The sequence below is a fragment of the Myotis daubentonii genome, chromosome 4 (genome assembly GCF_963259705.1).
Source record: "Myotis daubentonii chromosome 4, mMyoDau2.1, whole genome shotgun sequence".
Classification (NCBI taxonomy): Eukaryota; Metazoa; Chordata; class Mammalia; order Chiroptera; family Vespertilionidae; genus Myotis; species Myotis daubentonii.
This window is the reverse complement of record NC_081843.1, coordinates 39,161,874-39,185,497: the sequence shown is the minus strand read 5'-3', so window position 1 is coordinate 39,185,497 and position 23,624 is coordinate 39,161,874. Positions and strand designations below refer to the sequence as shown.

The following is a 23,624-nucleotide window of genomic DNA, read 5'->3' as shown; positions in this document are numbered from 1 at the left end:
AGGTTTTATTGATTTCAGAAGGGGAAGGGAGAGGGAAAGAGAGATAGAAACATCAATGATGAGAATCATCAATTGGCTGCCTCCTGCATGCCCCCTTTTGGGGATTGAGCCCACAATCCAGCATGAGTCCTGACTGGGAATCCAACCATGACGTCCTGGTTCATAGGTCGATGCTTAACCACTGAGAAACACCAGCCTGGCCGTACTGGTCAAATTTAAATCTAGCCAAGGAACTCACAATATCCAAATTCATTAAAATAGTTCATAGAAGAATTTCATTATTGATAAAATTGCAATGATATGATTTTAAGAGGAAAAGGCAGTTTTGTTTTTAAATGAACCCACTCCTATACTGGCCAAACCTGACTAAATATAAATAAGAGTACACAACTACATTTCTAATACTTTACATAAGATGGCAAAGAACATTTTGGTTTTAGATAACATATCTGTCCAGTTATGGTCAGAAGTGAATTTTCCGTAAGATATTAAAAACTGTTTCATAATAAGCTTAATTAACTCAATTGACGGTAACTGAAAAACTAACAAAGGCAGTACTCAAATATTACAAATCAACTCACTGGCTACATGCAAAACATGTTGAGATCCTTATGTACATTTTGGGAGTTTATATCTTTCTTTTGTTTTTCTTAAATGAAGCTTTCTTTGGCTCAGGTAATTATTCTCTCCTACCCAGAAAAATGAGCTCTAATTTTAAACAGGTATTATTAAGTTCCACCGAAACAGGCTTATGCAGATGTATTTGTTAAAACATCCCTTTATTGACTGTGCACAGTTATTAACAATTCACATTTCACTTAATCTACTGAGAGGAAGAGCATTTATTCCTCCATTAAAAAGTTAAGCCCTCGGGCAGCAGCAGGGATATAGAGTCTTCTTCCTATAAATGGCCCTGTCCAATGAATGTGAAATGTTTCCATATTAATACAAATAACAAAAGAGAAAAAGAAATAAAACAAATGGATTCCTCCCACCCTCCCTGCCAACACACTCCTCTTATTTCATAAAATGCCAAAGGTAAACAGTTTTCACATTGGTACTTCCATCAATCAGAAGAGAAATGTCAACATTTATTTGGTACCACTAAGTTCAGACCTTATTAGGGCTGTGTGACAGTTGACAAAAGGAATACAAGGCCGTGGTCATTTCCTTGGGAAGATGCCTTCTGGACAGCGAGGATGGAAAATCACGAGGGCTTTCATCAGCCTCCAGTACCTTGCTGCTCAAGTTTCTGGAGCTGTTTTTCAAGTTTTGAGATGTTTACTCGATGCATCATCAGAAACTCGCCATTCAAATGAAAGACGGGGATGTCAAATTTATACCTCTCATACCAAACAGAGTTTTCTGGAAGTGTGATGTCCACCTCCTGTAAAATAAACTGAAACAGAGACAGACTAAAGCTCTATATTTTTGAGAACATGGAATGATGCAATAACTTTAGTGACAAACTGATCCTGAGACTGGTTCTAACGCTCAGAGGTTTTTGTTATTGTTGTTTGTTTGTGTGAAGTCCAAAGTAATCTAATGTCCCTGATTTCCACCACTTGGTTGATTTCATTATATTCCATAACTCCAGATTTTGCTACTTTTCTGTTATACCTGTCACATTCAGCGTCCAGACACTACTCCATTCCCAATGAAATAAAATATGTCCTCACAGGGAAACTTCCTGAGAATCAGGAAAGACATGTTTTGGTTTTAAAAAATGTCATGCTTTACTACAGGTGAACCATGGAAATGACAAAATAAGAGAAAAGGAATAGGGACAAAAGTTTTGAAAAAGCATGAATACAGCACCTGATATTTAACTTTGACTCACATTAAGAGTAAGGAAACAGCCCTAACCGGTTTGGCTCAGTGGATAGAGCGTCGGCCTGCGGACTGAAGGGTCCCGGGTTCGATTCCGGTGAAGGGCATGTACCTTGGTTGCGGGCATATCCCCAGTAGGGGGTGTGCAGAAGGCAGCTGACAGATGTTTCTCTCTCATTGATGTTTCTAACTTTCTATCCCTCTCCCTTCCTCTCTGTAAAAAATCAATAAAATATATTTTAAAGAAAGAGTAAGGAAACAAGTACTGCTCAGAGAAACACCTAGTGGTAATGATTTTATGGAAATTAGCACTAACATCTCTCTCTCTGAAAATCAGAAAGAAAATGTAAATGAAAAGTCATTTACGCTCTTTTCCTAAAGAAAGGATCCAGATACCTTATATCCATCCCGTATACATAAAGCCACACTGTAGTACATTACCCTGTTTTTATAAGGCTCCAGCACTTCCTTAGCTTCATCACAAAGGGGACATGGATCCTACAGGAAGGAAAAATAAAGCCATGAGACCCAAGAATGGCAGCAACCTAACAAAAACCACAGAAGCAGATTATACGTATTTTAACAGGTTGTTTTCTACATGTTCATTTCCAAAATAAAACACTGTCATAGAATCTTATAAATAGCTAATATTTCATAGTAAATGGGCTTTCAGCATTTTTCAGATGTTTTATTTTGATTTGTCTCCATAAATCAATCTACCTACCTAATAAATTTAGATGTTTACATTTGTTACACATACATGTGTATATACAGATAATATATATGTACATAACAAATGTATCTATTTATTAGATATATATTACAGGTAGATATATAGATACATATGTACATATACACATACACAATACATTTAGATGCTTACATTTTTTTGTCACTGGCTTCATCTAATTGATAGGTGGGAAAATTATTTTTCACTGATCTATACTCCAAGGAGCACCTTCCTGGCCTGGCTGACATCACCAGAGTGGCTAAAAGTCTATCTTGAATGGGGGACACTGAGCTTGCCAGCCTGTTTCTCCTAATCCACAGGAATAAACCCACTAGGATAGAGTTAGATAATGAGTGTCCCATCTTTAAAAAGGGAAAAATATTTCAGATGATGAATGTACCAACTCTTTAATGTCTTGTCTCTTCCTCATTATAAGTGTCAGCAATAGGTTTTCCAGATAATTCTCCACCTGAGAAGTAAGTACATTTTAGTGCCTGTTGTTGTTTGTGCTTTAACCACATAGTAGAGGAGTCTGTTGAGAATGCTATGGATTGTTGGCAGATTTTAAAGGCTTCTCAGGACTAGATTTCATGAATAGGAACTAGCTATAGGTTCTCTTGCAATGAGTTAAGAATATACTCAACATTATTGGTGCTTATATAAAACTAGACGCCCGGTGCACGAAATTCGTGCACAGGTAGGGTCCCTAGGCCTGGCCAATAATCAGGGCCAATCTGTGGGGTGACTGGTGGGGCAATCGGGGGGCCCCTATTGGCACCTGCCTTGGCTGGCCTGGCATCACCCACCCGCTGGCCTCGCTCTCCACCGCTGGTCGCCTCCCTCTGCGGGGTGACTGGTGGAGTGATTAGGGGGGCCCCACTGGCACCTGCCTTGGCTGGCCTGGGGTCTGTGGACTGGGGGCAGCTCCTGTGTTAAGCGTCTGCCCCCTGGTGGTCAGTACGTGTCATAGCGACTGGTTGTTCCACCGGTTGTTCCATTGTTTGGTCAATTTGCATATTAGGCTTTTATTATATAGGACTGGAGGCCTGCTGCATGAGTTCATGCACGAACTCATGCATGGGTGGGGTTTGGCTGGCCAGCCCCAATTGGGGCCAATCAGGCCAGACTGGCCTGGGGGAGGGGCTGCGGGCAGTTGGTGGGCCGGCCCCGCCCCATGGTCGAACTCTTGGTCAAGGGGATAATTTGCATATTAGCCTTTTATTATATAGGATCTGCTTTTTAACATGACAGGAAGAGATAAACTCTTATGTAAAAGAAAGGCCCTTCCTCCAGCTTAACTCACAGCTTTTTTTAAACCAAGATTTAATGTACATTTATTCTTAACACATGAAACATATAAAGATTTCATACTGAATAAATTATATTCATTAAGCAAAAAAGGAGGAATATACATCAAGTTTTAGCTAGACTGTTTGACATACAAATATACAAATTTTTATCACTGAAAAAATTTCAGTTGTGGTTCTTCACCAGGAACTTCAACTGAATGTAGAACTTTTCACACCTCCATTAGAAAGAAAACAAAAACACAGAAAAAAACAACAACCTATAAGTTGATTGGCTGCTGAGACAGCAGCAAGGACTTTTTACAAAAACCTGTATAATTCCACCAAGAGGCGTGAAATAGCTGGGTCTCACTTTGTGTAGGCCATCACTTGTTAACTCATCATACTATAAAGGGGAAGCTGGGAGGGTGACCAAACTGTGGGGATCCGAGGGTATGTGCAATGAGTACAACATCATATATATGCATACATGTCCAAGGGTATGTGCAATGTATGATGCTACACACACACACACACACACACACACACATGCGGCAGCACAGTTGCCAGTTCTAAGAGGTGCTCTCAGGGTTGGTTATTCATACAATGAAGGAGAGAAAGAGGTCAGGGTGTTGTAGGTTCACGCATGATACTTTGAGGAAAAGCCGCCCCCCTTTTTTCCTCCTTTGCATTTAAGTAAAAACATTTTAAAAAGCTTGCTTCTAACCCATGATTTTTCTCGTGTCCATATGAGACATTGTTATTATAGTATGTTTACAGTATCAGGTGCACAGTTCAGTACACAAGAGGGTTTACACTCTTCTGCACAGGCCTCACCAGTGAATAGGGTCTGTCCACACCTGTGAGCTTCTCAGTTCCTGCAAGACTGTGAATGTACAACAATAAATCACACACACTTCGGCAGCCACATATTTTGTCCTTCAAGGTGTGTTTTTTTTCTCCTTGTTTTTTTACAACCATTAAAGTTATGAAATGTGGTAGCCTATTGATGCAAGGACTATGAAAGTTATTTTTATCTTATATTTCCCCAAACTCACTGTAAATGACAGTAACTTTAGTTAAAATAAAAAGTCTTCTTTGTAGGCAGAGCTTTGTCTTTTCAAATAGGGTGCAGTCTTGAGACTCACAGCTTATTTCAAAATAAGGACCCACAGCATCAAAAGTCAGTTTTCCTTCCGAAGGATCTTTCTGGCCCTAATTTCCTGGTTCAGAGAATTAGGCTCATGCCGTTACTATGAGCATCATCAATAAACAGGTTACGAATAGTCTGTGATGTGTTGAGATAATCATGTTGACATTTTTCTGAGAAAGTTTCAAAAAGTCAATAGAAGTTCTTAAAGGAAAAACAAGAACAAGCTAAGTAGCAGAAATACCATATTACTAACATTTTGCTTTTTTAATAAAACACTTTAATAGAGCCTAGATCAGGGTTTTTCTTGTTTTGTTTTTAAGAGCTAGTATCCATAGAAGTTTGTGCAAATTATCGTGTGTGTGTGTGTGTGTGTGTGTGTGTGTGTGTGTGTGTGTGTGTGTATGAGAAAAGGTCCATCAAATTTTGAAGAAGTCTATAAACTGAAAAAGGATAAGACTCAGTGGTCTGGACCATTCAAACATCCTTGTCTAGGATTTTCTATGGCACCAATAGAGCACTTATTTACTCTAGCCCTGAAATGTAACAAACATTTGTTGGGTTGGTTGTCCACCACTCTTGCAGCAAGAATGCTGTAATTTTGCCTCACAGGAACTGCTCTCAGCATGTGGTGGACTCCATTCCTGAGAAATAAGGCAATCAGCAAGCACATCCTATCCCTTTGGCTAAAATGAAATGGCTCAGGGATTGGGCAGATCAGAGCCAATAGATAGCTATGAGGCTTTTGCTGGAGTTTCTGATACCCAAGCTGTGAGATCTGGGACTTGGCATCACTGCAGTCATTCATGAGAAGAGGCAGAGTCAAGACAGATTTAACCCAGAGGATGTGAACTGAAGAGATTGGCAACTGCTTAGTTTCAGAATGAAGCTACCCCTGAAACCAGATCAAGCCATAAAATCCCTTTTTGTTTAAGCCACTCTGGGACGTACTTTTTATTATTTATAACTGAAAGAGAGCTAATACTGTGCTTTTTCTTTGGATTGTGAACTCCTGAAGGTGAGAGTGATATTATATGCCTAATGACACATATAAAGAGTTCAGTACAAAATTTAAGCTGAATGGAAGATTAGTGTGTGTGTTTTTGCAAATGTGTTCAGCTAACTTGGCTGTTGCTCAAACTGAAAAATAGTGCAGAATTGTTAGGCTGAATGAGCACCATTTGTTTTAGGGATCATTTTATTTTTGTGGTTAATTCTCACATGCATTTCTCATATATAGACACATATGATGAAATAGTTTTGTTCCATAATTTCCAACAGTGCGGTATATACTCATGGATATGAAAAGTAGTTTAGAGTAACTATTCTCAATGAGATATTAATTTTTAAAAGTTTTTAAAGCTTTCCTGTTAGATAACCATCAGATATTTTTAAATTGTTAAAAAGCCCGAATTATGAAAAATCTATTAAACACAATGCTTTTTTTTTGTTTGAATTGCAGTATTATACACTAAAGTTAATTCTATTACCCTGCACTTTATTTCTTTTTTTGATTATAAATCACACAAAGTAATGTTAACTAGCAAAAGAAAATCAGCAATGCTTATATTATAAATATCAGGGGGGAAAAGCTCTTAAAAATTTAAACTACTTTTATACTTTAAGATTAGTGTGTGTGTGTATTTTAAACTACTTTTATACTTTAAAAGTAGTGTCAGGGATAAGAAAACACAGTCAATCCTCATTATTTGTGGATTCTGTGTTTGTGAGTTCACTTATTCACTAAAACTTATTTGTAACCCCAAGATCAAAAACTCATGGACCTTTTGTAATCATTCACAGACATGCATGTATACAGAACAGACCCCATTTTGAGTTACATTCCAGCTGAGATTGAACAAGATGATGCTCTGCCTCCTTGTTTCAGCTCATATGTGTAAACAAGCGTCCTTCTCGTGATCTGTTTAGTGCCATTTATTTTTTTATTTTTTGTGCTTCCTGTTAATAGTGTTGAGGTGCTGTCTAATGCTTCTAAGCACAAGAAGGCTTTGATGTGTCTTATGGAGAAAATATTGTGTTAGATAAGCTTTGTTCAGGCATGAGTTATAGTGCTGTTGGCTATGAGTTCAATATTAATGAATCAACAACATGTATTAAACAAGGTGTCTTTAAACAGAACAAGGTTATGCACTGACTGATTGACAAAAATGTTAACGGAAGCTCATAGGAATCTAACCCTGTATTTTCCCTAGGAGCAAAAGTCCAGCATTTGCTAATTCAGTGTTTTTGGCGACTTTATAGAACATAACTATCACAAATAATAAGAATTAAGTTTCCAAGTGATACATTTATAAACATCATATTATAATCTGACTAGGGGCCCGGTGCACGAAATTCGTGCACTGGGTGTGTGTTGGGGGGGAGTGTCCCTCAGCCCAGCCTGCCCCCTCTCACATACTGGGAGCCCTCAGGCATTGACCCCCATCACCCTCCAATCGCAGGATCGGCCCCTTGCCCAGGCCTGACGCCTCTGGCCTAGGCGTCCGGCCCGGGCAGCGGGGACCCACAGCTGCAGCGGCCCCATGATCGTGGGCTTCGCTTTAGGCCCAGGCAAGGGACCCCTAGCTCCTGGGACTGCCAGCTTCGACCGTGCCCAGCTCCCATCGCTGGCTCCACCCCTACTTCCTGCTATCACTGACCAGGGCGGAAAAGGCACCTGATTCTCCGATCATGGCTGGGGGGCAGGGCAAAGGCGGCCCCAGGGCCGCCTTTGCCCTGCCCCCACAGCTCTTAGCTCCTCCCTGGGTTTCCGATCACTGTCAGTGGCAGGGGGCTTCTTCCTGCTTTCCCTTTCACCTCCCTGCATTGTGCCTACGTATGCAAATTAACTGCCATCTTGTTGTCAGTTAACTGCCAATCTTAGTTGGCAGTTAACTGCCAATCGTAGTTGGCAGTTAATTTGCATATAGCCCTGATTAGCCAATGAAAAGGGCAGCTCGTATGCCAATTACCATTTTTCTCTTTTATTAGTGTTGATAGCTTTTTCTTTCAATGTAGGGTTCTCAGATGACTACTAAATATATTAATTTAACCTCTAATTGTGAGACAATGAGGTATCTGGGGAGGAAATAGAGTTACTACTGCTGATACTGAAACTGAAAAACTGAGGAACAGGTCCGAAGAATGTTTATTCCTTTACTTTCAACGTCTTTCTTTCTTATTTTCTTCACCCAATGATCTGAATACTTTATGTTTTTAAAGCAGTAATTTTATTTTTCACTCTACCTTTGTGAATAAGGTCAGCACAGGCAGAATAGTCTTAGAGGCAGAGAGATTTCTCAGGAAGAGTCTAAAGGAGTACTTGGCAAATTGTATGCTATTTCCTTGAAACCAGAGCATCTTGCTTCTGCCAAAAGAAAAACAAACCAATAAACATAGGTGCTCTACACTTTGCTCTTTATAATATGAACAGTAAGCTGCAAGCCTGTGATGGAATTTGAAGATTTCAGAATTGCTTTTTGAAGTCCAGGAGTGTCGGATGTTTGGCAAATCTGTACCATGCCTGCACACTCACTGTATTCCAAACAAAACCAAATTTAGAATGGGGGAAAAAAATCCATACTTATGGATTAGCTGTGTAGCTAATCACTTAGTTTCTGTAAGCAAACTGCATGGGTTCATTTGAATACAAAATTAAATCTTACCTGCAGATTTTGCCCCATCCTGATGATCCCCTAAAATGTGGACTTTCCTGAGATGAATTTTATTCTCTGAGATAGCTTATCTTATTAGCAAGCATTCACCAACACCCAGCCATAAGTAAGCAGCACAAGTCCCCAGCTGAAGGTCATGAGATCTATGCCCCTCTGCGGGGATGGGAAACACAGTTGTACAGAGGAACTATAGGGGAGAATTAGATCGAGTTAACTTGTCAGAAACAAAAACTTACTCTCAACTTCTCAAGAAGTACTTTAAAAGAAAATTGCCATCATTTTTGAAAACATACAAATATGCTAGTGTTTCTACTGGAAATATTCCAGGAAGAGCAGTTTGATAATAGCTTCATGTCAAACACTAGGCTGTGAAGCTCCCTCATGCTGCTACTTTGTTTGACATAAGACACCCTACTTATTCCTAGTTATCCTCCATATTTGTCCTTAAACTACAAATAGGATCATTTCACTTTGAACTGTTGAGTTTATCATTTACCAATATCCCCAAGATGAATTCATTCTTGGAATATTCATAACTTTGCTTTACTCCTATCTCTTCAACTTCATCTATCACCTTCCCCTCCTTTATCTTGGCAAGTTGCAGACACAAAGGTTCTCTTTCTGTTCCTTGAATGACCAAAGGTAATTCCTTCATCAGGATCTCTGCACTTGCTGTCCCTTTATATGAAAAGCCCTGAAGTAGCTTCTCCTCACTTGGTCTGGGCTCATGCCACCTCCTTAGAAATAGATGCCTTAGTGACTTTCTCACAATTATTATTGGTCAGCCCACTACCCTCTTTCTTCATACTTGCTATAGTTTTTTTTATACTTTACTATCTAAAATTTTTTCTTTACCTATATGACCCTTATACATAATGTGAGTTCTATAAGAGCAGGTACTGTTCACCCAGTATCCCCAAGCATCTACAATTAACCTGGCACATAGTAGGTGTTCATATATTTCTTTGAATGTTAAAAGTATTGAAGTGAGTCTTTCTCCCCCTCTTTAGTCTCACCTCTAACCCTGATCAGACATTCAGTGTGCACAGAGTCACTATTTGGGCAGATGTCATATCATAACTAAAGGTTAGTGCTCCACAGAGTCCATAAAATTGTGGGCGAGGGTGCTGCGGCTGATTCCAGCCCCTTTACCACCACCTCAAATCTCCCCCTGCACTGCTCCACAGCAAAACTGTATTAATTACATGCTAATCCCTACTGGTTACCAGGCTTCTCAGTATAAGATTAGCCTTAAACTCATTTCAGACAGAATGATAAGAGACTTTAAAGAAAAACACCAATCCATATCAAACTAGAATAAAGACCACAGGACAAAAAGATTTGATCCTAATCTGTGAAAACAACAACCTTTCCTTCACTCTTAAACCCTTAGTCTTCTACTTCTCCCTAAATCTCCCTGCTTACTAAATAATCATTATGCATAAACAAAGAATGTGATGAGAATTTTGCAAGGATCTGCTACCCAGCATTACTCTAAGGTGGAAAATATATCTAAATAATTTCATGATATGCTGTGCCACTTGCAACAAATGTAAAGCCCTGACATACACACTTTCCATAAATTCAGAAGAATCAACATCTCTAAAAGGTGAATGTAATTGGAGACAACAGCTGCTAAACATGGCTTTGTCTACCCAGGATATAAACGAGGGGGAAAGTTGAATTTTAGCCATGTTTATACTAGGTGGAAATGTCTGCATCATTGAGAAGTCCCAATGCCATCAGTATCACATCTTTGTAGGGTATGGAGTTAAGGAAGCTGTACTATATGGAGGATAAAGGAAATTAACAGTTTTGTTGGAATAAAGGCAGAAAGACAGCCCTTGGAAATAAGAAGAATCAGGCCATCTACGACTGTGACGTGAGACTACAACTAGGACATTGAACTGCCTGACATGTTTTTGGTGGAGGGATTTAAGATTTATTGATGTCTGGCTGGTAAGGAAAGGAAAATGTATTGCTTTTACCTAGCTGAGTTGAGACTAAGGTGTTAAAGCTTGAAAAAACAATTCACATTCACAATGGAAATCTGCTTCAGTATTTCCAACATGACAAAACACAGCATGTGGTCTTGGTTGTGCCCAAGACAAATAAAGCCTGTCATAGTAAACAGAGTTGCTATTCATTCCAGATTTGCTGGAATATTTGTTCAGCCAACCCAGAGTGCTAAGTAAAGTCTTCAGTGATGCTACAACTAGTCTGTTTAAAATGAGTTCTCTTTTGTACTGCTAATCTTCATTTCTACTTTCTGTACGTATTTAATCACTTAAACATTGCATATTTATTTACTGAGCAATACTTTAGCGTTATGTAATTTTTACTATCTGCATATTTTCCAAATGTCCTAAGGCACATGCATTTTACCATACTGTTAAATGAACTTATTCCTTTATATGATAAAATTATATTAGAGCTTGATATAAAGAAAAAGTTCCATATACCTCTCCTAGGCAGAACTAAGACATCCAGGCTAAAATTCTGAACACTGGAGTCCACTTAGTTCTAGAAATAAAAGGTAAGATGAAAAAATTATACACTCCAACTGAAACTCTATAATATTCTTCTTAGAATATTTTTATTAACTTTGTAAACCTAACACCATTGCTGTCAAAGTCACATTCACCTAGTCATGCCTTCTTGAAGTAAAATCTTAATACGGGCTACTCTGTCAATGTGACATTTTCATTAGTTCTATTATTTTTTAACAGTATCTCAGCACTATAAAAATATTCTGAAAGGCAGTCTCTGGCTGTTAGCTCATGACTGTGAGAGGACAACACCTTTTTGATTATGTCATTGAATTTAGTCATGAAGTATGTGTCCTTACTACACAGAGACATAACTTTATCCTTTGTATTTTGTTACATGCCTCTGTGATACGAGCAAAAAGAGCTGTGTTCATAATATCAAAGAATCACAATTGGGTCACCTTTGTCACATAAAAAAAAAAGCAAGAGGCATAAGACTGGATTTAGAATGTGCCTAAAACAAATTGCACAGCCGAACAATAAAGATGGTGACTCCTGCTGTTTCAAGTCCACTGCTGCTCAGGGGCACATCACCCTGAAAGAGAAAGGGAATGCTGGCTTTTAACAAAACTGAGGCTGACTTCAGTGGTCTTTATAGCAGAATCAAGTACAACATGGGGGGAGGATTGATTGGACCAATTCAGCCCTCCTTGAAGTAAGATGAAGATAACTTAACTCTATAGCATTTTTCCTGTGAAGCACTGAAGGCATACCATTAAAGCAACTGATTAGAGTACAGAAAAAAGCCAGGGTCATTTGAGCTCTATTAAGGATTATTCATTTCTTGCATGAGACGCTGACCAGACGATAGCTGCACATCACTTATATGGGACTCTTGGAGTCTTCAAACACTGTGTGTGTCTGATTAGAAGGGAAATAACATTGTTCTCGCTTGAGTAGAGAAACTGACCTTCACTGACCAGAATTTTTATTCATACAAAGAATCCTTTGGCACACCAAATCTCCAAGCTCACATAATCCCTCATCAGCAAGCCGCAGTGTTAGTTCATGTGCAAAATCAAAAAGTCTATCTAAGCCCAAGTACCACCTTGGTTATTAGCAGGTAATGTTGGAGCTTCTTCACAAGAGTATAATGTAAATTTAATGCTGTACTGACATTAACCAAACACTATTACCGTAGCTCTCACTGAACCTGTTCCATAAAGAGAGGCTCAGGGCTTCCATTTAGCCATTTGTGCCATGTGAGATGTTAAGTGCCCATTTCACATTCATTACCATCTAAGTATAAAACTCCTGTTTTATCCAGATGGCTAGAAACACATACGCACATGCACACATGCGCGCGCGTGTGCGCGCACACACACACACACACACACACCCACCCCTATTGGGAACAAAACCTATTACAGGCAGTCCTCGGGTTACGTCAGACTCAACAATGTCGTTTCGTGGTTACATCGCAATCTCCCATTTACAGTATTTATATAAAAAAATGTTCTGTCATTTCAACGTATGTACATATGTGCTTTGTGTTTTTTTATTATTTATCACAAGGAAACGTCAGAAATTGTTATCTTTCTTTTAAATTTTTTTTACTGTTTCACTTTATTACTGCTGTGTATGTGCTCCATGTGAGTGACGTAGGTGCTTGTGCAGGGGGGTTCCGACTTATGGTGAAAATCGAGTTACGTTGCGCTGTAGGAACGGATCTCCAACGTAACCCGAGGACTGCCTGTATTTTAGACTAGAGGCCTGGTGCACAAAATTTGTGCATGGGTAGGGTCCCTAAGCCTGGCCGGCGATCAGGGCTGATCTGCGGGGTGACCGGCGGGGCGATTGGGGGGGGTCCCCCTGCTGGCATCTGCCTTGGCTGGCGGCCTGGTACCACCTGCTCACTGGCCCTGCCCCCCGCTGACTGGTTGTTCCGCAGGTCGTTCTGCTGTTCGGTCAATTTGCATATTAGGGTTTTCTATAGATAGATCACTGAAAGTGTATGTAATGCTGTGGGGTTGCGCTTAGGGACTCTGGGTCACTGGGTTCTACCTAATCCAGAGAAACAGGGACAAATGCTCCTATGTGCATTTTGGTCAGTCAGCTATGTCCAAACATCCCTCTCCTCAAACAAGTGGCTGCCTAGCCTGGGATCTTGGTTACAAGTTTGGAGCCAAGAGTGACAAGGAGAGGCAGCATGCAAAGCTGAAAACTGAGCAGATACTTTGAGATGTCAATTCCAAGGGACTAAGCAGGGCTAGACTGAGTCTACAGAACAGAAACAGGAGGTGGGGGTGGAAGGCCTAACCTGGAGAGGGGCCCTCACCTCAGCCTCAGGAGTCAGGGTACCTGGTCAGAGGAACTGCCTAGGAAGTGGAGCCAACTCAGGCAAGATGTTGCAACAAAGACCCTGAGCTAACCACCCACTTGTGGGCCATTTGTGCATGGCCTCATGTTCAGCTTCTTTCTTTCTTTCTTTTTCTTTCTTTCTTTCTTTCTTTCTTTCTTTCTTTCTTTCTTTCTTTCTTTCTTTCTTTCTTTCTTTCTTTCTTTCTTTCTTTCTTTCCTTCTTTCCTTTCTTTCCTTCTTTCCTTTCTTTCATTCTTTTCTTTCTTTCTTTCTTTCTTTCTTTCTTTCTTTCTTTCTTTCTTTCTTTCTTTCTTTCTTTCTTTCTTTCTTTCTTTCTTTCTTCCTTTTCCTTCCTTCCTTCCTTCCTTCCTTCCTTCCTTCCTTCCTTCCTTCCTTCCTTCCTTCCTTCCTTTCTTTTTCTTTCTTTCTTTTTTTTAATTGAGGTATATTTGACATATAACATTGTATTAGTTTCAGCTGTCCAACATAATGATTTGACATTGCAAAATGATCACCCAGCCCTGGGGAACGAGAAGCAGCCTTTCACACCTCACGTCCACCATACTCCCTACAGCTTCTACTTCCAGATTTCAGTGCCAGTAGGTTCACCACACAGCGGGCCAGAGAAGCCAGTAGGGAACCAGTCCGAGAAAGGAATGAGTGGTCACAGACAAGTCTAGAGACAAAAATCCCTTTGCATTTCCCTTCCAATTATTACCATGACTGTGGGATTTTTCAAGTGTCTATTCCTCAGTTTGTACTCATCGGGTGCTACGTTAATTTACATTCAACACACTGCTCTGTGAAAAAGTTCTTTAATTGTTTGAAGTGTGGGCCTTGCCTATCTGGTAAGATTATAGTTTAACTGATGGTATACAGCATTTAGTATATGCACTGTGCCCCCATATCCCACACCCTTCAAATTCTCAGTAAAATTAAGCCATACATTTTTTTTCTTCATCCTTTTTTTGTGTTTAGCCCATTTCTTTCCCTCCAAATAAAACTCTCACATGAAGGAATCAACTCCACATACTAGTTACAAACAACAAGAATCATGGAGAGATGTACTTCATTGGATTCAGTAGAAAAAAGTTAAACTCTTTTTTAAATTAAAAAAATTAATTCAATTTATTGGGGTGACAGGGAGTTAAATCTTAACTGAAATAATGTAAATACAGGAGATTATGACAGGGACATCTAATGGGTTACTGTAAATGTTATGAGAAAGAAAGAGAAGAGCACCATGGGCTGAGATTGGAGGTGCTTCCACTAGAGGAGGATCCTAAATCATGGAGGATTTGGATGTAAAAAAAAAAAGGGGGGGGGAAGCACCCAAAGTTGGGGTTAGACACAAAGGCGCTGAGTAGGAATGCTGAGGTCTGTTTGATGGGAGCCACTGAAGCGTTTTGAACAAGAATGTGATGTGATAAAATCAGTTTTGGAAGACTGATCTGGCAGCAGCATGCAGGACAGATTGCAGAGAAAAGGAGAATGGAGGTGGGAAAGAGTTAGGGGCCAATTATGGCAATTTAGGTGTGGGATGAGGGTCATTCATTTATTCATTCAAGTTATCTGATGTTTCCCATGTATTAGATGCTATTATAGATGCTGGGTTCCGTGGTGAACAAGAAAGCAAAGTATCTTCAACAATAAATAATTAAAAAAGAAAACAAAGTATCTGCCCTCATGGGGTCCATCTTCTAGTGACAGTAAAGAGTCTCTTTAATGCCCGACAGCATCAGATAGTGATAAATAGAGGGGGGGGAGGGAGGAAAACAGGGCGATGTGCTATTGATAAGGCAGGTCCTTTAATAAGGTACTCTGGGGTGTCATTTTTTGCTGAGACTAAAGGAAGAGGAACATTTGAAGGAGGAGCATTTAGGGTAGTACAAAAGCTCCAAGGTGAGCACTACCTTGGCTTATTTAAAAAAAAAAATGATTGAGTGGCTGAAGCATAATAAACAAGGGGAAGAGTGGCAGGAGACAGGGTTCAAAAACAGTCTCTGGGGATTATATCACTTAAGGCCTTGTGGGCTCTGCTAGGGAACACGGTTTTATTAAGTACAATTAGATTTAGAGGAGGGAAGTAACATGATCTCAGATACATTTTTACAAGATCCCTTTAGCAGCTGTATGAAGAATAAATTGTTGGGGAACAAGAGTGGAAGTAGGGACTCAGTTAGGGGGCTAGTGCAGTAGCCCGGCTGAGAAGGGTGTGGATGATGGCAGAAATAGGGCCAATGAGCCTTGACAATGATTTGGATATGAGGAATGAAAAGATGATGGTAAGAACACTGCCAGTTTTTGGCCTTGAGCCTCTGGCGGGGGCTGTGCCATTTACTAAAATGAGGACAACTGAGGCAGGAAGAGGTTGAGAAATGTATGGAACCCAGACCTCAATGAGGGACAAGTAGAGAGTGGCATATGCAGGTTTTGTAGTCAGGAGAGAAGCCAGAGGTAAAGATAAAATTGAAGACTCCATCAGTTTAGGATTTGTATTTACATGTAGGAAACTAAATGAGATCATTGAAATAATAATATAGAAAAAGACAGGACAGATCTCTGAGGAAATCCAACATTTAGAAGTTGGGTAGAGAGGAGCCAGCAAAGTAGGCAGAATAAAAAGTTGGTGAGGTAGGATGCAAACCAGGAAAGTGTCATCACAGAAACCAAGGGGGGAAAGTGTTTCCAGAATGAGGGCCCATTGTCAAAAAGAGTGATGAGTGCTCGGACCAGAAAAGGGATAGTGAAAGAATCTGCCACAAATCAGACATGTCTGCTGCTGCTGCAAACGAATGAAATCTTCCAACCAATGCCTACCCCTAAAATGAAATACCTGTCTAGTTCTTGCCTAATATAACTTATTAACTAAAAATAGATATTTTTGGTGAGGATATAGGCTGTGCATTGGGGGAAAAGAGTAAAGGCAAAAGGTGATTGAGTGTCTTAAAAAGAGACAATAAAAGTAAAAACATTTGTATAAATTTGAAGCAGAATAGAGAAATAAGGCTTAATATTTTATTACTAAGTAATACTACAAGTAAGGTATTGTTATTAATACTAGTATTGATGATGATGATGGATCTATTGACTGAAATGTGCTTTCAGCTGGTCTCAAATGGAAGATTTAAATCACAAGTATAGCAGTCTCAGAAATAGGGAATTACAAAACTGAAAAATATTTCAAATAGTTGAAGATTTAGGATTGTGGACATCATTGAAATACAAATTTCTAAGACAGGCTACCACTAATTAAAGAACCAACGTATTTATCCTCTATTAAGGATGTCACTAGGTGATGATTTCATAGAGGTAAACCCCAAAAGACAGGCAACTGCCACTAAGTAGTTCTGAGATGCTAGGCAATTATTCATCTCTTTAAGGCTCAGTTTTATCTTTACTGTAAAATGGAAAGGCTATGCCTCGTTCTGTTCTCTTATTTAACTGAGACCTGGAGAAACTGTGCCCATAGGCTTTGGGAACCAAATGTCCTCCTGATCAGGGAAGGGAAAATCACAAGCAGAAGAAATGCCATGGCAATAATCCAAAACTTCAAAAGGCCCAGAACAAATAATTTGAAGCAGTTTAAAAATGCCAGGCCTTTAAAAAAAACAAAATTTATGTACAGATCTAAGCAAAAGTACAAAGGCACTTGCTCATCACAAACTCGCTTTTCTAGCTCCTCAATCATAACTGGAAGCCTTGGCCTCAGAAAGGACAGAGTAGGGAAATGGAGGGCTGACATTAGAGTGACCAGGTACTCATCCTGAAGCTGTTTGAGCATCTGTGATGGAAAAGCACCTTTAAAAGGGAAGAATAATGTATTATTCTTTCCTATTATTTGACACAATTATAAGTGATTTTTAAAAATGTTTTAATTTTGCCTGGCTGGTGTGGCTCAGTGGTTGAGTGTTGACCTATGAATCAGGAGATCACTGGTCAATTCCTTGTCAGGGCACATGCCTGGGTTGTGAGCTCGATCCCCAGTGTGGGTTGTGCAGGAGGCGGCTGGTCAATGGTTCTCTCTCATCATTGATGTTCTCTCTCTCTCTCTCTCTCTCTCTCTCTCTCTCTCTCTCTCTCTCTCTCTCTCCCTCTCCCTCTCCCTCTCCCTCTCCCTTCCTCTCTGAAATCAATAAAGATTTTTTAAAAGTTTTAATTTTATGTATTACAATTGCTTTTGAATTAGGCATCAAAGTAACTTTTCCTAAAGTCAGAGGTGTTGGCATCAGCCCTTCATTAATTATATTTATTTTTAAGTGATATTTAATGGCAGACCATCATCATCTTGTCATTCTCCTCCCTGTCCAGAAGCAGTGCCATGTTTGCCTAGGCCTAGAGCAAGTTGACATATACCAAGTGGAAGCGGAAGGAATCTTTACTGTAGGCAAGAGTTTGTTTTAGAATCTTTGGACCTTAGTAGTCACACTTTCCAGATCATTGCTTCAGAGGGGTCTACTCAGTAATGGGGTTAGTGCAAATTACAACGTCAGGGAAGGGTTTCCAGAAAAACATTCAGCTGAGAAAAATACAGATACCAATTAAGAACAGTAATGTACTGTTACTATATACTCTCTCTTGCACCCAGAGGTCTAAAGGGGATCCTGGACTAATTCCCGTTAACACACAGGGCTTGCACATATTACACCCTTCCCCTTATCTTCAACCCCAAAGACACTGACTCAGCATCTGGCCTGGAGCCAGAGAGGCATATCCTGAATTCAGCGTGCAACAATGTTCAGTACAATTATGACATAATGGCTGCAAAGCTGTGTCTGAAAGCCAAGAAAACTGCGGTCGGGCTATATCATACATGAGGGCTTAATAGAGTTTTAAAAACCAATTTGAAAATTTCTTTATTCCATAAAGATAGCATTAAGATGAGGGTAAAATCATTCTAGTTCAAGGGATGAGAACAAAGAGCATAAGGAATTATGCAGACTCCTTCCCACATTATCCTTCTTAACCAAAATGACCCATTCCCTTTGAAGATATTTCTGCCACTGAATACTGACCCAGAAAGAAGGCAATTTCCTGAAAACATCTTAGTCTTATTTGTACCCAGCTAGTAATGCCAGTTTCTTTGCTGTTTAAAAAAGCACACAATCCTATTTCCAAAAACAACTGTTTGTCATTCAGAATCTGTCCATTCAGGCAATGTCTTCCATTCATCACTGACACTCCATTTCCAATTCATCTTGCCCAAGAGGCAAAGTTATTCTCATGACCACACAAGACCTGAAAGATGCTCCATTTATTTTTAGCCATTTTGTAGCAAATGACTTTGGAACATTTTAATTACTAACTCTAACATTTTCTTGTACGTGTGATACCAACAATACATAGGCCTGTGAAGTACAGTGGTCAATTTGAATGTTGGAAACCAAGCATTCTTGAGGTCAGGCCCTAGCAACCCTCAGTTACATGAATTCTAATCCTCTGAATCCTATTCTGTTACTTAACAGCTAACACTGATAAAATATTTTGGAACTAGGAAGTGACTTTGCTTTATGGATAAAGAAGCTAATGTTTAATCAAAGCCTTCCATACTGCATTTGTTTGTTCATTTCTCTATATTTTCTCCTTGAACAATGACCTATTTTTATATATAATGAGACCAACACACAATTTTCAGAATTAAAAGGGATCTCTAAGTTCACCCCCCTTTCTTTAAAAAAAATTTCAAAATGCTTTATATATTAATCCTCAGAGTATACCAATAACAGATACCACATTTGTTTAAGCCTAATTTAAGGAAGGAGAGAATGAGGAAAATTTCAGCTTTGGATGGCAGAATTTTTTTACTGTAAGAATGAGGTTCTGATCTCTAAGTCTAAAAACATTCAGATTAGCTTTATTTTTGAATCTGGAGAAACAAAGCTAAATTTTGGATTTTTTTTTTCAGTCTTATGTCCTAAACTGCTTACTGAATTTCTATTAAATAACAGTATCCTTTCTCTTGGTTGACTGGAAGAACTACATGTTTTTAAAAAATCAAATAATTCAACCTCATGTTTTTCCTCCTGACATTTCCCCATTATTTCATGATTAATATGAAAAGAATAGGAACAATGAGAGGGAGTTCATTTATTTCCAGTAACATTCTGATTTCTGCTGCAATTTTACTGGCAAAAAAGAAGCAACAAATACCAAATGCCTGCCCAATTACAACACAAAAAAGTTGATTTTGAACTCCTCCAGAATGTTAGTGAAGTAGAAAAGATGATTGTGGCTTTCCTTCATGTTATTTGGGCAACCCAGACTTAAAATAGCCACCATATATAGGTCTTCTATCCTTAAGGCAGGACCAAACCAAGATATGAGTGCCCTAGGTAAGCTAATAATTTGATATATCTTCAAATGGATACTATTCAAATATTCATTCACTCAACAAGTGTTTGGGTGAGGATTTGAGCATGGCAGGGGTGGAGGGAGGGTGGAGACAGGGCTGGTGAAGCCTTTCAGCTTGCATATTCCATTCTAAACAACGATGGCCCTGCAACTGACAGGCCAGATCTCCCTGGAAGGCAGTTTGGTGGCCATATGTATGGATTCTCAATATGCCTTTCCCCATTCCAGGCTGGTTATTAAAGTATTAATGACTGCAGCATTTATAACTGCATCTAGTAACCCCTTAAAGTTATTGTTTGATATTCTTTTCTCTACCTTGCTGCATTCCCAATAATGTTTTCACACTGTCTTTTTATTTCGGTAGCATACAGTGAGTGTCTGCAATTGCCAGGCACTGTGCCATGTACTAGAAATATAAAAGCGATTAGGATACTTTCCATGCCCTTAAGGAATTCACACCTTGGGCAGGGAAAAGTTTTACAAACAAATAATACAATACCGCAGTGATGAAGCCTACAGCAGCCAAAATGGTTGCTACTATGTATTACTGGTGAAATGCTCTGAAATCCTTGGAGATGGATACTTCCTTAAAATAGAAGGTATTCTGAGTTTTGCTTCTATCTCTGGAAACCTTATTTTGGGTAGGAACTGAAATAAAAAGAGAATGTTTTTATACCTCCAGTTTCCCTGTGGCTATAACTGGGATAGGGAGTTAGAGATATGGGATAATACCTATGAGAAACTTAGCCAAAACCTTTTATTTTGCATATTCTTCCGTAAATGATTTTGTCCCTCAAACATGTTAACTAGGGGAAGAATGAAGTAAGCTCACTAGTCCCTGCTACCTGTATAGCGACACATCTCAGGATCCAGATGGTTTCTCCCCTTCAAAATAATTGCAAACAATATTAAAACTGCATGCAGGGACTGTTCCAGCTGGCTTTTGGCTTCCTCTGATGTACACTCCTTGAATTAAGCAGTGGCAAGATTAGATTTAAAATAAGGAACATAAAAAACCTTACTACCTGTACCAGAGCACCATCATGCTAACATGTGGAACCTGGAGCCCTAGCAATAGAGTATAAGCCAGCTAAAGTATGCACACATTATGAAATAAAAACTTTAATAATAAAAAAATAACTTATTTTCTGAAGACATATCTCCACATTGCCTCTGGGTGCTTAAGAGTACAATAGAGTCAGGCATCTGGAATAAAGTAGAAATACAGTCCAATAAATTCCTAAGCTGGAAAATCCTCATTTCTATTACCTTACCTGCCATCAGTCCATCTAAATAAAACCACATAGCCACATTTTCCTCTGGTGAAGGAGACAAAAAATATTGATCCTTCCTTGGCAGGAGGCCACTACTGACCACAGGAAGCATGAAGAAAGAAATCTGAGAGTCTACCTGTCTAAAGTACCTACCCCACCAATCTTAATTTTCACGACAGAACCAATTTTAATTTTCATGACAGGTTCCAGGCAATTCCTTACTCCAATATTGCTATAATCATTCACTATTTCCAGGGTATACCTCTTTCCCCAAATGTTTTAAATATCAACGTATACAGCTTCAAATATTGGTAGAGTGCATCATATACATGTTCATAAGCTATTCCTCAGATAATTACTAAGTGAGAAGAATGTGGCTCTAAGAGCCACCTCAACTTGCAGTGTCATGCACACTCGAGACATGGCTCTAGTGGCTGTGTAGTTATAGAAGCCCTGCTTACGTTAGTAAAGGTGCTAAAAGGGTTGGGGAATGACAGATCCCAGACACTATGGCTACCCCAAAGAAGCTGAAAATCTTGGGCCATACTGTGAATTTTTTAAAAAGTGCTGTAAAATATGAAGTATTATATAGAACTTTCTATTAAGAAACAAAATTAACAAAGATAAATTTTATAAAAAGAAAGAAACAAGAATAAAGATCACCCAGGCCAAAAACTCCTTGTTAGTTTTTGTTAAAGATAGACTTAGAAACAGGCATTTGCCTTTTCATGTTAGTAACAATGTAGATGGAACTTTTCTACTTCTGATTAAAAAATTGCATGAGCTGGTATCTGTCGGGGGTAACCGACAAGGCTATCTGCTGAGAACTGTACAGTCTCCGATTTATCATCTCACTGCCCAGCACCCAGCGGGCTGCGTTTGCCCAATAAAGCGGAGAGGAGGTCCAGAGAGTATTGGGTTCCCAATGTTCCCAATTGCATCTTTCAACCTTTTCACCCCCAGTAAAGGTCGGCATGGTTGCTCAAACATATTTATTTTAATCAAGAGTCATCTCAGCAGCCTGCCCGTGGAGATTATACTGCCATTTCATAGACGTTAATTAAACCGAGGACGGGTCCTCTGTGAATCACTGTAAATAGCACGAAGTTGAAATGTTTCCTGCTTCCTCTTAAAAAGTTGCCTTTTCTCGCCCGTTATTTTGTTCACTTCCCAGACCGCCAACCCGCGAGAAGACACACACACACGTTTACAATCCCTGCACCCCCTCTGGTGGTTCATGGATTTATGGCTCCCGGTTTAATTAAAGTCTCTCCTAAGACACTGGAAATTGGCCGCGTGCGGCACAGCCAGGGGCTCCTTTGCGCCCCGCTCCCGCCCGCGTCAGGCTCAGTGCAGGGGCCTGCGAGGCTGGGGGGGAGGAGGGGGGGGGGTCACCGAAACCCACCTGAGCCGCCGCTTCCGCCTGAGCCGCCGCTTCCGCCCTGCGCTCCGCACTTCCGCCCGCCAGAGCGACCCAGCGCCAACCGGGCGCTCCGCACTTCCGCCCGCCCGCCTTCCCTCAGGCTGGTGTGTGGATCTCAGATCTGAGCAGATCGCCCCTTTGAAGGGTGGCCGGGCCTGCCTGCTATTATACTTGAAAAGAGAAAAAAAAAAAAACAAGCCAAGCCGAACTGTTAATAAATGGTGATGGGGGTGGGGAGGGGGGACACGGAAAATGACCTAGAGTGTTTGGGGACTACTTAATAACAAAAGTCAGTAGCCAACTTTTTGAGAATGTGCAGTCCATTCCATTTTACCCCCTTTCCTGCATTTGTTCATGCGTTCGTTCGCTCATTCATTCACTCATTCATTCAGCGGTAACTGTCCTCCTCTGGGTCTGGAGTGAGCTAGGTTGTGAAGGAAACTGGCAGCTGTACCCTCAGCAAACTCTCCACAATGGACACACAGAGGCCAAAAGGCGTATGAAAAAGTGCTCAAAGCCACGATCATCCCAGAGATGCAAATCAAAACGACAAGGAGGTACCACCTCACATCTGTCAGAATGGCTACCATCAACAAATCCACAAAGGACAAGTGCTGGCGAGGATGTGGAGAAAAGGGAACCCTGGTGCACTGGTGGTGGGAATGCAGACTGGTGCAGCTTCTGTGGAAAACAGTTTGGAGTTTCCTCAAAAAATCAAAAATGAGACTACCATTTGACCCAGTGATCCCACTTCCACAAATATATCTCAAGAAATCAGAAACACCCATCAGAAAGAATATATGCACCCCTATGTTCATAGCAGCGCAATTTACCATAGCTAAGATTTAGAAACAGCCTAAGTGCCCGTCAGCAGATGAATGGATTAAAAAATGGTGGCACACCTACACAATGGAATACTATGCTGCTGTAAAAAGGAAGGAACTCCTACCATTTGCAACAGCATGGATGGACCTGGAGAGCATTATGCTAAGCAAAATAAGCCAGTCAGAGAAAGATAAGTATCACATGATCTCACTCATATATGGGATATAATGA

General features: G+C 40.0%; 1 protein-coding gene across 2 annotated transcripts; it reads right to left on the bottom strand.

Moving 5' to 3' along the window:
• Positions 1 to 760: 760 nt before the first annotated feature.
• On the bottom strand, positions 761 to 22,674 carry C4H5orf63 (chromosome 4 C5orf63 homolog). Of its 2 annotated transcripts, none has more exons than XM_059693728.1 (4): positions 22,551 to 22,674; positions 8,243 to 8,363; positions 2,272 to 2,328; positions 761 to 1,387 (listed from the first exon to the last, which is right to left on the bottom strand). In XM_059693728.1, the coding sequence occupies exons 2-4, from the start codon at positions 8,354 to 8,356 to the stop codon at positions 1,223 to 1,225; spliced, it is 336 nt and encodes a 111-aa protein (XP_059549711.1). In that variant the 5' UTR covers positions 8,357 to 8,363; positions 22,551 to 22,674; the 3' UTR covers positions 761 to 1,222. The 2 variants fall into 2 exon arrangements, with proteins under 2 accessions (XP_059549711.1, XP_059549710.1); XM_059693727.1 differs by having other exon boundaries at positions 761 to 1,399; positions 22,551 to 22,673.
• Between the last annotated feature and the right edge of the window lie 950 nt (positions 22,675 to 23,624).

What these genes read in the sequence shown, in the direction of transcription:
- C4H5orf63 (XM_059693727.1), bottom strand. Translation starts at nt 8,356, where the DNA reads ATGCTCTGGTTTCAAGGAAATAGCATACAATTTGCCAAGTACTCCTTT. An exon ending in TGCTGACCTTATTCACAAAG is followed by an intron (nt 2,329 to 8,242) that starts GTAGAGTGAAAA and finishes TCCTTCCTGTAG; the next exon opens with GATCCATGTCCCCTTTGTGA. An exon ending in TGGAGCCTTATAAAAACAGG is followed by an intron (nt 1,400 to 2,271) that starts GTAATGTACTAC and finishes TCTCTGTTTCAG; the next exon opens with TTTATTTTACAGGAGGTGGA.